General features: G+C 44.0%; 1 protein-coding gene across 1 annotated transcript in view; it reads right to left on the bottom strand.

Annotated features, from left to right (window-relative positions):
* Nucleotides 1-13,022, bottom strand: part of nsmfa (NMDA receptor synaptonuclear signaling and neuronal migration factor a) — a 47,784-nt gene extending 34,762 nt beyond the window's left edge. Inside the window, exon 1 of the mRNA XM_072661559.1 lies at nt 12,751-13,022. Coding sequence (XP_072517660.1) covers nt 12,751-12,821 — 71 coding nt within the window. The 5' untranslated portion in view covers nt 12,822-13,022. The remainder of the gene's footprint in view (nt 1-12,750) is intronic.
* Nucleotides 13,023-13,759: the final 737 nt, after the last annotated feature.

Genomic DNA, 13,759 nt, shown 5'->3' with positions numbered 1-13,759 from the left:
AACTGCAAAATGCTACAGTATTTGTGTAAAATACTGTAGCATTACTCTACCGCCTCAGTGCACATGCTTCTTTCATCTCCACTTGTCAAGAAATGCAAGTGTATAGCTTAAAGTATTTGTATTTACAGCAGTGGTGTAAAAGCTAATTACACTCCCCAACTGTAGGGGGAGCCCAGAGGCAAAAAAAAACCAATTCTTGCCAAAAATCATGGAGACTGCAGAAAAGGGGTACAAGCCCCATAATTCCATATCTACAGTGGACTCGGTGTAACTGCTGTTTAAAGGTCTCTTAACCCCAGTTCTACAGCCCTGTTTGTTTTAGGTGTATTCATACCCCTTCAGGAGAGAGAGAGAGAGCGTGCGAGAGAGAAAGAGAGAGATACTGAGATGGAGAGACAGAGAGAGAGAGAGCGCGCAAGAGACTGTCACAAATCCTATGCAGACATCAGTGAGTGTCACTGGGGAGGAATAATAAAAAGAGAAGCAGAGTAGATGGCTGCATGCTGCTATCCATGTGACAGGGAGAAATGGAGGCAGTAAGGAAGATACGTATGCGCACATGTGTGTGTGTGTGTGTGTGTGTGTGAGAAAAGCAAGGTGAGAGCAACCAAGCGGAGGAGGCTGAGGGAATGAAAGAGATGGAAAAAGGAAATATGTAGACAGTCCATTAGCCTGTTAAAGATGAAAGAGTGCGAATCACGGTGAGAAAAGGCTAAAGCTAGTGCTTATCTTGATCCGCCAAGTCACGCGAGAAACAGCTGTGGGCATCTGAACAGCTCAACACGTGAAAGGCACATTTCCCTACTTTTTTTAAACAAAAGAGCTGGATGTAGTACACTAACACTGCTCAAATACCAAAGTAGGGAGTTTACTCCTCTGTCCACATCGTCCACACACTGGAAATTCAGCTGCAGAAAGTTTCATATTGCATACTCAGATCTTCCTTCAGCAGCTTTCCAGCAGTGGGAAATCAGTTGTAATTGGTTGAGTGAGCTTAGCTACAATCTGCAAGTTACATCAGAAGTAGCAATCTAAGATAAAGTTGGCATGTGGTTGCTCGGTGCTTACTACATTGTTGCTAGTTGGCTGCTATGCAGTTACTAGTTGGTTGCCATGGAGTAGCTACGTAGTTGCTATGGTGTCAGTATATGTTGCTAAGTAGTTCTTTTGGGAATGCTAAGTAGTTGCTAGGTGGTTACTATGTAGTACCCTGGTGGTTGCTAAGTGGTTGTTATGGTATCCAGGTGGTTGCTATGCTGTTGCTAGGTGGTTGCTTTGTGTTGCCAAGTAGTTGCTAGGTGGTTGCTGCAGTATATTTTAGGTGGTTGCTAAGTTGTTGCTAGGTGGTTGCTTTGCAGTTACTAAATGTTCACTATTATGTTGCTAAGTAATTGCTATCAGTATACATCGCTAGGTGGTTGATTTGGCATTGCTAAGTAGTTGTGTAGGTGGTCACTATAGTAACTCGGTGGTTGCTACGAGCTTGTTAGGGAATCCAAGTGGTTGCTATGGTATTGCTAAATGGTTAATATGCAGTTACTAGTAGGTTACTCTAGAGATGCAAAGTTAGGTTAGGTAGTTGGAGTGCAGTTGCTATGTAATTGCTATGATATCACAGGTGGTTTCTGTGGTATTGATTGTTGTGGTTGCCAAATAGTTGCTTTGCTAGTGCACCCCAGATGGTTGCCATGGCATTGCTAGGTGAAAATGAGAAGAATAAGAATATATGTATGTATATGTGCCAGAAGTAAAGATTATGTAAATATGAATTAGAACTGGTTTTGGCAAATAAATCCACACAAACATCTTAAGTGGACTTTGAAATAAATACATACATAAATAAATATATATAAATTTAGTTATTAATCATAAAGCAAAAACTGTCATATAGCCATTTCGCCTACCAGATCCACAGGGTTCTGTTGTAGGGTGCCACGCCCGTGCCGTCGCGCCCGCCCCAAAGACGGTCCCGGGCCACGGCTCACAGGCGAAAAGGAACTATATGTTAATGAACCATGCCATGTTTATTCAAAGGAAGGAATTTTATGTTGAAATGGACCTTCGGGTTGACACCCCTCGTCCCCATTTTGGTTTCTGGTTTTGGTTGTCACGTGACTGTTCTTTGTTTGGTTAATGTGTTACACCTGTGGGCTGGTGTATTTAAGTAGGGCTAGTGCCAGCTGCTGGTTGCCGAGGATTACCCTTAGTGCACCACATGCACCCAGGTTATTCGGTTAACGGTAGAGACTCAGACACCGGTCTGGTCTGTAGAGTCCATCCTCGTACAGAGGACTCTCTCTCTACCTGGCTAGCTTGGCAGGGGAAGCTAACTAGCTAGGCTGCTCTTGCTTCAGGGTCAATTAGGGAGCTACTGTAGGTCTGTGGCGATCTTTCGCCAGGCTTCTTCGGTTCTGCAAGCTGGGGTCCTGGAGCTCCAGGAGTGAGCGACTCTCCAGCTTGCTTCAGCAGTTATCTCTCCTCATCTTCGGACCGGATCAGTTGTCTAGGTTTGGCGGCTGACTCCTCACGCTCTCAAGTCTAGTAAGTTATATGCGCCTGACTAGCGCTACTCTATATGTCCTAGTTCGTAGCTTTCCCAGGCTCGGCTTGGAGGTTTATGTTTCTGAGGAATGGTATTGGCTCAGCCCCGGCAGCCAGCACTGCCCTAGTGCCTCACCAGCCCCAGGTGTGTTCCTTTTGTTTGCCCAGTATTGTTTGTCACGGTTTTGTTCAGTTCTTCCTTATCCCTTGTGATTGGTGCTGCATTTCTGTTTCGTTTATGGTTTATTGTTGCCAATAAACTCCTCGCTTTGGTCCATCCCCTGCGAGTGTTCTCCCGTCATTGTCAGACCGAATGGATCATGACATAGGGCCTCTGAAACTAATGTAAATTATGACAGTAATAAAAAGTGTGGGCTTATATATGGAGTTTTAAAGGGTTCAAGCATTCGTAGATATTTACGTGAAACAGCAGCATTTTTTGTTCATCAGTTGATAAAACATTATTTTGGAGAACAGATGTGTAGGAGGCTTTTCAGACTTTAGAAAGGTTATACACACTAGCCTCATTTACATAAATCATCCTATAATGAATCATCCACTTCAGGGAGGCTTTTTCGGCACCTTTATCTTTTGGAGTGTATCTGTGACAGTTTTGTTTAAGCATTATTGAACATATTCTGCTAGCTGCTCTCCAGTAAACTGACCGCATGAGTCCTTCTGCTGAGCTTTGTTACTTCACGCTCTCTCTCAGGCACCATGGTGAGTACACAGTCCTGATGAAAGCATCCAGCTCAGTGGGACACTATACAGCACATGACACAGCACTCAACTATTACTACACATCCAGAGGAATACACACACACACACACACACACACACACACACACACACACACAGTTATCATGCAGAGATGTGATCTTTCACCCTTGCACTCCACTCCACGTCTCTTTGAAGGCACGCACATGTGAGCAGCTCTTACCCACCTGTTTAGAGCCTTTATATACAATATTAGCAAAAGCAGCTTAGGAATGCTGAGACTGGAGGCACCCAAATATAAAACCTCCAGCAATACAGCAAAATAAAACTCCATTTTATTGTCCAGTAGCTGTGAAATAATTTGCCAAACTTCCAAAGCAATAATCTCTTATTTCTGAGATCCCAGCCCTTCCTCACTTCCTCAACACTTTCTCTAAATACCTCCGGAGGACAAACGTCAAAGATACCTTTAAAAGTCACTCCGCTGGCAGCATTCCCAGGACTTCCTAAATACTTAATACAGGCAGGCAGATCCAAGAGGACCATTATAAGATGCCTGTACAACTTCTATATCTATAATCTATTCAGGAGCATAAGGGAGGAACATAAATCTGTCTCTTAGCTTTTACTAATTCACATATCAGACTGATGGACTCTTTCTCCTGTGTTCCTGAGTGAGCCTGCCTGTCAGAACACCTTGCCTTCTTTTTAAAATATGATTTTCTCACTGTAACGTTTTAGTCAAAGGACCCAAAATCATGGAGAACTGAATATTCTTCATTTTTTTAAAACAAAAAAATACAGAGTAAAACCTTATTCACTCCAACAGGGCTGGATCACCATTGACAATGTGACAAGACTTGCTATAAAAGTACACACTACACCACAGGAGATACCATCAAGTGTAAATTATGCTCATCACTAGTGTGTGTGATACTATGTGCACTCAATGTGTTCTTTTTAACAGTATTCAATGTCAAATTAACACTGAACATACAAAATATTAAAAGCACTATATTTAACCCCTTAATGCAGAAAAGCTTATTACACACTAAGGCGTATTACTCAGTAACTACAGGGACGTTTTTGTACAAACTGGTGGGGCTATTCTTTGGTAACAGAAGTTTGTAATACCACTTTTGGCTTGCACGCAGACCATAGGCTGTTTAATGGATTAACAGTCCATATGTGCACTAATCTAACATATACAGCTGTGTAGCTCCTCTGTTCACTCATTTTGAAGTTGTAAGGAATGCTTCAGCCTGGACGGCCTTCTAAGATTTACTCATTTAAAGCAGTCTAGAAAAATGTACAATTACAAAAACCTTACATTATGATAAAGAGCAGCTGTGAAACTTGAAAATGAAGCCTAACCATAGGTACCGTGGAATGGAAAATTGGCATGGTTGAACACAGAGTTCAGTACATGGAACGGACATACTATAAACCTAGAGCTGGGCAATATGATAATATTTTATCGTATCATGATCAATTTTCTTATCGTGATACACAACATGCAACACATTGAGGATATGATCAGTGCCTAAATAACACTGATTAGCTGAATGCTTCATTACAAATAGTGTAATTAGTCTGGTTTAACTGGATAAAGTGCAGCATATTTCAATAAAAATCACTGTACTAAATATGGGTGGATGGTAGTTTTTAAAAAACCCATTACTACTGATGCATTTTGTCTGCGATCTCGTCTATCCTGATGAATATCGTGTATCGTTAAAAAATATCTTTAAATATCTTGATACAATATTTTTTCCATATCACCCAAACAGGGCTGGAAAACAGGCTGATTCCAAAACCTCAAAACTCTTGATGCATTATATATATGCATATATACTATTAAACATACACAGTGGCGCAAACCCTGCTTGCCCTAGTCAAAGCTGGTTGTGAGGTGAAACGCAAAAATCCACTTTGGAAAAATATGTTGTAGTCAGTTTCCAGAGACAATCACTGCCGCAAGTGTGCTTCAGTAACACTAGCCTCATGACCGCAGCGTTGCCTGAGGCCAGACCTGTGACCCCCTTAAACCTTAAGGGTCTGTATGTGGGCCCACGCTCCACTCCCTTACTTTCATAACCACATACTTAGTATTAGTATTAGTCAGTTAACAGCAGTTACTGAAACAGTAAAACTTTACATTACATTTACAGTAAATGCTTAAGATGAAGAGCCTACAGATACGTAAAACACAGTGATAACAGTGAAAACACAGTGACCCTAAGGGCCAAGTGGCAGCAAACTGTCTGTAAAGCTAGATGTCCTCATGCTTTTGATGGACAGTGTACCTGGGATTGAGGGTCCCTTGTGTGGAGATGTAAAGGAGATTAGGACAGATCTAATAGCATGTTCCAGTAGAGCCTGTTCACACAGCATTTGGGGCCTTCCCACAGAACAGACCAGTGATTAAAATGTCACCTCCTCCGGGGGCCTACGGCTCCACAAGCGAGCCTAATGACGTCTAGAGCCCTCCCTCATACACACACCTCTCTCTCTCTCTCTCTCTCTCTCTCTCTCTCTCTCATTAACACACACACGCACACACACACACACACACACACACACACACACACTCATACTCATAGGCAGAGTCAACAATGTCAAAGGCGTAGTCATAGTGTCAAAGTCATCCTGGAATCTGTATCGTTTCATGCAATCAAGCTAATTACAGTGCGCTCTCTAATCCTTAGCACTGGAAGATAAAGAGAGCAAGAAGGCGACACTCACACACACTCACACACACACACACACGTTCTGAGTTGCCTGACTACTTCAGCTATTTATCCTTCTCATGCCCACAATTTAGTTTCCGCACAAGTTAATAATTAGATGCTGTTAAACAGAAAAAGTGAGGGATCAGCGAATTGGGCACTGCAGCACTATTAGCACTGTCAGTTAGAATACATAGTTGTATGGAAAACACACTGCATGTCCAAATGTTTGTGGACATCCCTTCTAATGAATGCATTCCACCATGCCTAATGCCAGGCCTGGACTAGAGGGGTTTAAAGCCCCCCAGCATTGAGCTATGGAACAGTGGAACTGTGTTCATTGGAATGAGACTGTGTTCTCAATCTAATATTTTTGGGATGAGCTGGGGAGTTGGGGACGGTTTGGTGATCATCCAATATCCTGATCTTGTCGCTGAATGCAACCAAATCCCCACAGCAAAAGCCTTCCCTGGACAGTAGAGACAGTTACTCCAACAAAAGCTGGATAAAATCCTTGAAAACTCTTTTTTAATGCCTGTGATTTCAGAAACAACAATAAATGGGCAGGTGTCCCAATACTTTTGTTCATGAAGTGTATATAGGAGTTCTTCGCTATCAGATATGCGAGTGTCATTTCCAATATGGAGGAGCATCTAACAGGGTTTGGGCTCCAGCTGTGATGCCAGCAATCTAGCAGGCCTTTTTTAAGAAGTGGTGGCATTCAGCACGTCCGTCTGGGAGACCCACAGATCAAAGAGTCAAATTTCATCAGCCTGTTGGGAGCTGAACAAAGGAAACACTCAAATGAGCCTCTCCTCCTGCTCGATATCTCAGCCTTGGACGAACAAAAAGGCTCCTCAAATGTGAAAAACACAGCAGCCTGTTCGGAAGAGATCCTCAGAAGATACAATACACAGAAAGTTAATGAAGTTTGTGTGCTTCAAGTGCTTCCTCCACTGGTGATTATGCATTTTCACAGTGAGTGATAAACACATACTTCAGGTTAGTAAGGAATATGCACAGTGGTGAGCTCTGGGCAATCACAGAGATAGTGTCTCATTTCCAGCAACATACAGTTGCTCAGTCCGTCTCATTGGGTCAGTAGTGTTATACAATGGCTCTGAAACTCCAGCTTTCACTTTGTTTCACTCTATGGCTTCAGTCTGGCACCTCTGCCACTGCAAGCCTTTTCCATTCCCAGAGGATCCGCAGCCTGGATGTCCAAATGATGGTAAGTCAAAAAGAAATCAGGTATATACAAGACATAACTGGAAAGGGGAAGCTAGAAAAGAGGTATAGGAATGGTTATGTGTCCGAAGTGTCTGAGCAGCTGAACAGTTTTCATAGCTAAAAATTAATGGACGTTTAAGTGCAGCAAGTTCCACTGCTCCACAGCTCAATGCTGGGGGGGCTTTATACCCCTCTAGCCCACAATTAGCATTAGGCATGCCAAGAGGTTCATGTTACCTCCTTCAGAGAGTCCTATTCTATTGGCTGTTCTTCTTTACAGGGACTAGAGGACCTGTGTGTGTGTGCAATGGATGCAACAACTCAACATGGTTCATTGGTAGTTGTAACAAGAAGCACAGTTATAATTGTGGCACAAACTGCCTGTCAGCTATAGGCTATTAGCTTATTTGTGTATTTGGTAACAACATTGTCCACCCCTAGGTACACTAGGGTTTAATTCCCCAGCTGGACAAGTAAGCCACCCTACACCAATTATTGTGGTTGGTGTAACTGGGCAAAACTCCTAACACAACATTCTCCTACCTGTGTAATATGATTCTAATGTACGTCACTCTGGATAAGAGTGTCAGCAAAATGCCATAAAGTAATATTTTACTGTACAATGTTACATTTACCAACTATATCTGGGGTAAGTGTAAGTTAGTTGTAAATAAACAGCCTTTAAAACAGCAACTGTTCTCAAATCGTAATGCTTTTTTCCCCTCAAATCCTGCTGAAATTCAGAACACATGGCTGCATCTGTTTCAGCTTCATATCGCTATCTGCTGGCTGCCGGCATGAACAGCTACAAGACAGAGGAATAACAAACAGCTCTCAGCGGACGTGACCGTGTGTGTCTATTTGCACAACAAGTGCGAGCTCGTGATTCGCAAACGCTGAGTCAAAGCCTGCGATTCGAGCCCTCTAGTTTCACCTCCCATAATATGCATGAGTGTATGGACAGCGTGGAGAGTGATGGAGTCCTCGGTGATGACTCAGCCTCTCTGCACATAAACCAGGCTGGATGGGCTTCAAGTGGCACGACGAGGGAGTGGCAGGGGGCAGGATTGCTCTCTGGGGCATCCAGAAGCAGTAGCAGTCTGGACCTCTATTCTGGCCTATTGTTTCTGATAGGATCCATCCATCCAGTTCTATGACTCAGACAGGGGCTGAAGATGTGCAGAAAAAACCCCTGCCAATATCTACTGCTTCTGTGAGAGAATGTGTGAAAGGAAGGGGGTCCTGAAGGACAGACAGTATTGAGAGCCAGCAAGAAGCCCTAGCATGCTCAAAGAGAGATGTATTGTGCAGGGCGCAGAGTGTGTGCTGAGATGAGAGAGGAGAGGACAGTGAGCAGCTGTAGGACGCTGAAATAGAGGGATGCTGTGGTTCTGAAGAAAGCTTGGCTGGAGCAGTCTGAGGACATTCCTTGCTGCTCTCTTGAAGAGGCCATATTCTACATTTCTCATGTATTTTTGACATCCTTATGTCTGCAATAAAGGAAAAAACAGCTGCAGTTCTGCAGACAAAACATCTTATTGATGAGAGAGGTCAATGGAGAATGCCCAGATAACGACTCTGTACATCTGAGGTGAGCAGAAACACATCCCTGAATGCACAACACGTCCAACCTTAAGGTGGATGGGCTGCAACAGCAGAAGTCTGGTTCCAATTCTGACAGCCAAGAACAGAAAGCTGAGGCTGCACCAAAACTGAGGCAGTTGAAGAAAATGTAACCTGGTCTGATGAATCTCTGCTGAGGCACAAAGTTAATAGGGTTAGAATTTGGTGCAAACAGCATGAATTTATTGACCCAACCTGCCTTGTGTCTGCAGTCCAGACTGGTGGAGGGGGTGTAACACACCTGGGGGCTTTGATACCAATCAATTCTTGCTTGAATGCCACAGACTATTTCAGTACTGTTGCTGACCATGTGCGTCCCTCATGACCCCAATTCACCCAGCTTTTAACAGCTACTTCCAGCATGATGATGCACCATGTCCCAAAGCAAAAGGTACAGTGTTCCTTAGGGGCCTTCCCAGTCAGCGGATCTGAATCCAATGGAACACCTCTGAGATCTTTGAGATTCTCAGCATGAATGTCTACCTGAAAAGTCTGCAGGAATTATGGGATGCAATCATGTCAATATGGACCAGAATCTAAAAGGAATGTTTCCAAGATCTTGTGTAATCCACAAGCCATGAAGAATTGAGGCTGTTTTGAGAGCAAAGGGAGGCCTTTCCCAATATTAGACTTGTTGTTGTGTTCCTAATAAAGTGCTTGGTGGGTCTATGTAAATGCTTTGCTTTTGGGGACATGCTTTGTTTGTTTTTGAGGCTGTTTTTGGAGCTTAGCCCCTTTAAAAATATAAGGTTGCTGAACAGCATTATTAATTACACTGAGGTTCTTTAAACCTTAAAAAATGTACATTTACACATTAGTACCGTTCACTGAAAGGTTCTTTAAAGAACCAATAGTGGTTAGCCTATGGCACTGCTCTAAAAAGCTTTGTTTGGCACCATAATTTTAAAGAGTTTCAAGACTTTGATTTTGTGATAAATATGAGTCACAGTTCACAGCCTCTCGCGTCATTTTCTCACCTCCCTCTGTGGGAGAATAACAAATAGTCAGGTGAAGTAACCCGAGAACGCAAGGTGAAAGTATGTAAGAGTCCTTAATCTGTTTAATATTTGACAAGGTTGGGAATTTGACTGATTTTAAAATACACTGTATGGACAAAAGTATTGGGACAGCTGCTCATTCATTGTTTCTTCAGAAATCAAATCAAGCGTATTAAAAAAGGGTTTCTTCTGCTTTTGTTGGAGTAACTGTCTTGTAGAAGGCTTTCTACTAGATTTTGGAGATTGCATTCAACTCCCCAGCTCATCCCAAAAGTGCTGGATGGAGCACCATCATTCCAGACAACACAGTTCCAGCTCAATTCTGGGGGGAATTATACCCCACTAGCCCACACCTGGCATTAGGCATTAGGTTTGTGTTTATCTTCTATTGGCAGTATTTCTCTACTGGCGCTAGACAGGCTGTGTGTGTGTGCTAAATGCAGTCATTAGAACATTTAGTGTAGGAAAGAGAAAAAGCTTTCCAATATTTAATATTTACAGACGCTTCCACTCACACTACACTGCATTAATCCCTTATTTCCTATCCAAACATGCAGCATCTCACTATAGGCAGCATAATAAATGGCATATGAGGTGAGAGTGTGAACATGCCTGCTCATTACCATGCTTCAGCCGATATAAGTCATTTCGGCACGCACTCTGTGCAAGTTACTGATACACAGAAACAGCCCTGGAGCTACAGTGGTACTTACTTACAGTCTAATTATTCATATTCAAACAAAAATGTGCTCGGGCCTTCGCTCATTTCTGCACACTTGCATCAATAATGTATTCCAGTTTTTAAAGTGTATGTCACTGCAGCAGGGTGATTACCCTCTGGGGTGTGCATGTGTGTGTGTGTGTGTGAGACAGCATGTCCGAGCCCTGCTGACGAGTGTCTGGGTACTCCATGTTTTGTGGCTCTCTCTCTGTTATATCAACACTGTGTTTGAAATCAGTATGCTGAGCAATGTGCACACACACGCCTGTCCTGCATACTGAGCAGTCTCTCTCTCCTCTCATTCGCCATGCACTCACATACCTACACACACATACACATAGGCTGAGGACAGGGAATGCCATGCACCCCATACTCATGAATTAAAGCGAGCTGACTCTCAGGCAAGGCACTGGATGCTACGGTCACGTAGAAGCTGAGGTTACATAGGTTACATCTACGACCCTGTGAAAGGAGGCTGACAATAAATATGACACATATTTAACACCTGTGATGTCATACGACATGTATCATCTGGAACCCGAGCCGCTATACTCATTATTTAAATGAGGGCAGTACAGCACACACACTGAGAGGACATGAAAGCACATGGAAGAGGACAAAGGATGAGCACTGCCTATAAATGACCTGTAATGCTACACGGCCGTTAGGCTATGGCTATGTGTGTCCAGTGCCAGCATAATTCAGCGGTGATATAACGACCAAAAGCAGCCTAGGTCACTTCCAGCTGACTGACAGAATTACTGATCGACTGACTGGCTGGCTGACCAATTGGTAAATTGATTAATCGATTGATTCTCTGATTGATCAACTGGTTCGCAAATCAATTGATATATTTATTGGCTGACATGATTGACAGGCTGAACAACCTACAGATTAGCTGGCTGATTGACCAAGTGATTGATTTATTCCCTGACTGATCAACTGATTGGCTAATTGATTATTACACATACTTTGGCTGACTTGATTGACTGGCTGACTGATCAACTGATATGCTGACTGATTGAGTAATTCTGATCGATTAATAAAAATATTTATTAGCTGACTTGATTGACTGATTGACAGATTGGACTGACTGGCTTACTGACTAATTGATTTATTCTCTGATTGATTCATTGATTGGCTATTCGATTAAGATATATCCATTGGCTGACTTGACTGACAGGCTTACCGATCTACTGATAGGCTTCATGACTGATTGATTCATTCTTGGACTGATCAACTCATTGACTAATCGATTGATATATTAATTGGCTGACTTGATTGACAGGCTGACCGGTCTACTGATTGGCTGGCTTATTGACTGACTGATTAAATGCTTGACTAACTGTTTGCCTGGTTGATTGACAGACGTATTGAGCTCCCAGATCTCCCAGACATTAAACGTTCCACTCCACAGCTTTAGCAACGCTGTCCATCCCAAGGTGAACTTGGCGAGCTGCTGCCCTCTTTAACCTCCTCGCGCTTCATTATGAGCAGGAGATCATGAAAACACAAAGCACAGCCCTAAAGGAGCTAGTGCAATGTGGGAAACCTAAACCACCAAACCCTCCTTTCCTTTCCATCCCTTATCTTTCATCCCTTATGCTTGTATCCGCGTGCGCCGTTCATCGCAGAGCCCCAGTCTGAGCTCGTGCGTGGGGAATAGGAGTGATTAGGCTTACTATCCCCCTGCAATTAGCTCCATTCACTCTTCTCTGACTGAATGCATGCAGAGCAGACCCTCCGCAGTGGTACCTGACAGCCATGCAGCTCCGGCATGTGCACAGTGGGCTACAGCACCGTCCCACTTACATCAGCAGTGCACTGCACGGAGCCTAAACGAGCAAATAAACCCCTCAAATCCCCCTCTCCCACCATGCATTCCACTCTGGCGACGGCGAAGGCATGCAAAAGCCCAATCCTTGACAGGGGCGAGAAGCACCATTCATACATTATCTCAATACCACAGGGCTGATCTCCAGGGCTACTGGGACCTTGTTTCCAGTTGCATGCTGCTCAGTCTTGGTCAGACTGTGTGTGACCCGTCCTTGGTGCACGGACAAGATGCTGCAGAACCATCTCAGCGCATCGTTTCGTAACTCTGGAGTTACCTTGGAGCATCTTAGCATCACTTAAAGGGGGGAGGGATACTGGGGCAGGATAGGATGCAAGTACAAAGGGAAGCACTCACCTAACTTTTGCCGCCACCGACGAAATGGCATCGTTTCTCAGATTCTTCCTTCTGGACACGGCAGTTCCCATGCTGGAGGGAAAACGACGCTGGCGAGAAAGCAGCTCATTCCAAAATATCACTCAAAGCCAGAGAGAAATGCAAGGAGGGAGCAAATGTGAGCTTATATGAAACAGCAGGTCCTCCTCAAACACAGAGAAAGCTATGCAGAAGAATGTGGGATACAGCAGAGCACCCGGTCTGTCTGCTCCTGGCTGCTCTGCACTTCTTGAAAGGAGAATAAACACACAGACACAGAAGCTCCACCGCGGTATTATCATTTCCCACCTGTCTTCAGACAAGCTCCGCCCAATCCGGGACGCGATTGGCTAGTGTTGTCCCGTGCGAGGGCTGGCTGACCCTAGCCCCGCCCTCCTGCGTTACGATTGGCTAGCAGTTTATGATCATAAGTTGCCCACCTCTGGGCCACCTTCTACCTGCTAGCCAATCTCAGCGCTTGAGGGCGGGGCTTGGCGTAATAAAGGTGGAAGAAGACGCCAACCCCCTTCTTCTCTATCTCCCATTGATGTGGGAGAGAAAAATAAGAGGGGGCGTGGCTTCTTCTGTTGAAGGGGTGGGTGGGTGACACACAGGAAACACGGTGGAGCCATATATGGTCTCTGAGACCACGGACTGAGTTATATGATGACTATCAGATGAAGGGATGGAAATGGGGCACATATACACACACACACTCACACATATACACACACTGAAAGTTAAAGCAGGTTTTATATACAGCAGGGTTGACACACTCATTCATGAGTCAGGGTCACGGTGCCAAGTCGGTTACACATCCATAAAGATTTAAGGCATTCTGCAACCGTACCACTGCAGAGGCTTGGAGAGTGAGGGAATGCGACTGTGGTTGTTAGGCTACACACACACACACACACGGATAGACACACAAGCACTCACATACACATATAGATAAACGCTCACCGAGCTGGGTTGGGCCTCCCTTGGCTCT

This window comes from Salminus brasiliensis, chromosome 18 (assembly GCF_030463535.1).
Source record: "Salminus brasiliensis chromosome 18, fSalBra1.hap2, whole genome shotgun sequence".
Lineage (NCBI taxonomy): Eukaryota > Metazoa > Chordata > Actinopteri > Characiformes > Bryconidae > Salminus > Salminus brasiliensis.
Note: the sequence above shows the minus strand (reverse complement) of the source record. Positions and strands in the feature narration are given on the sequence as shown.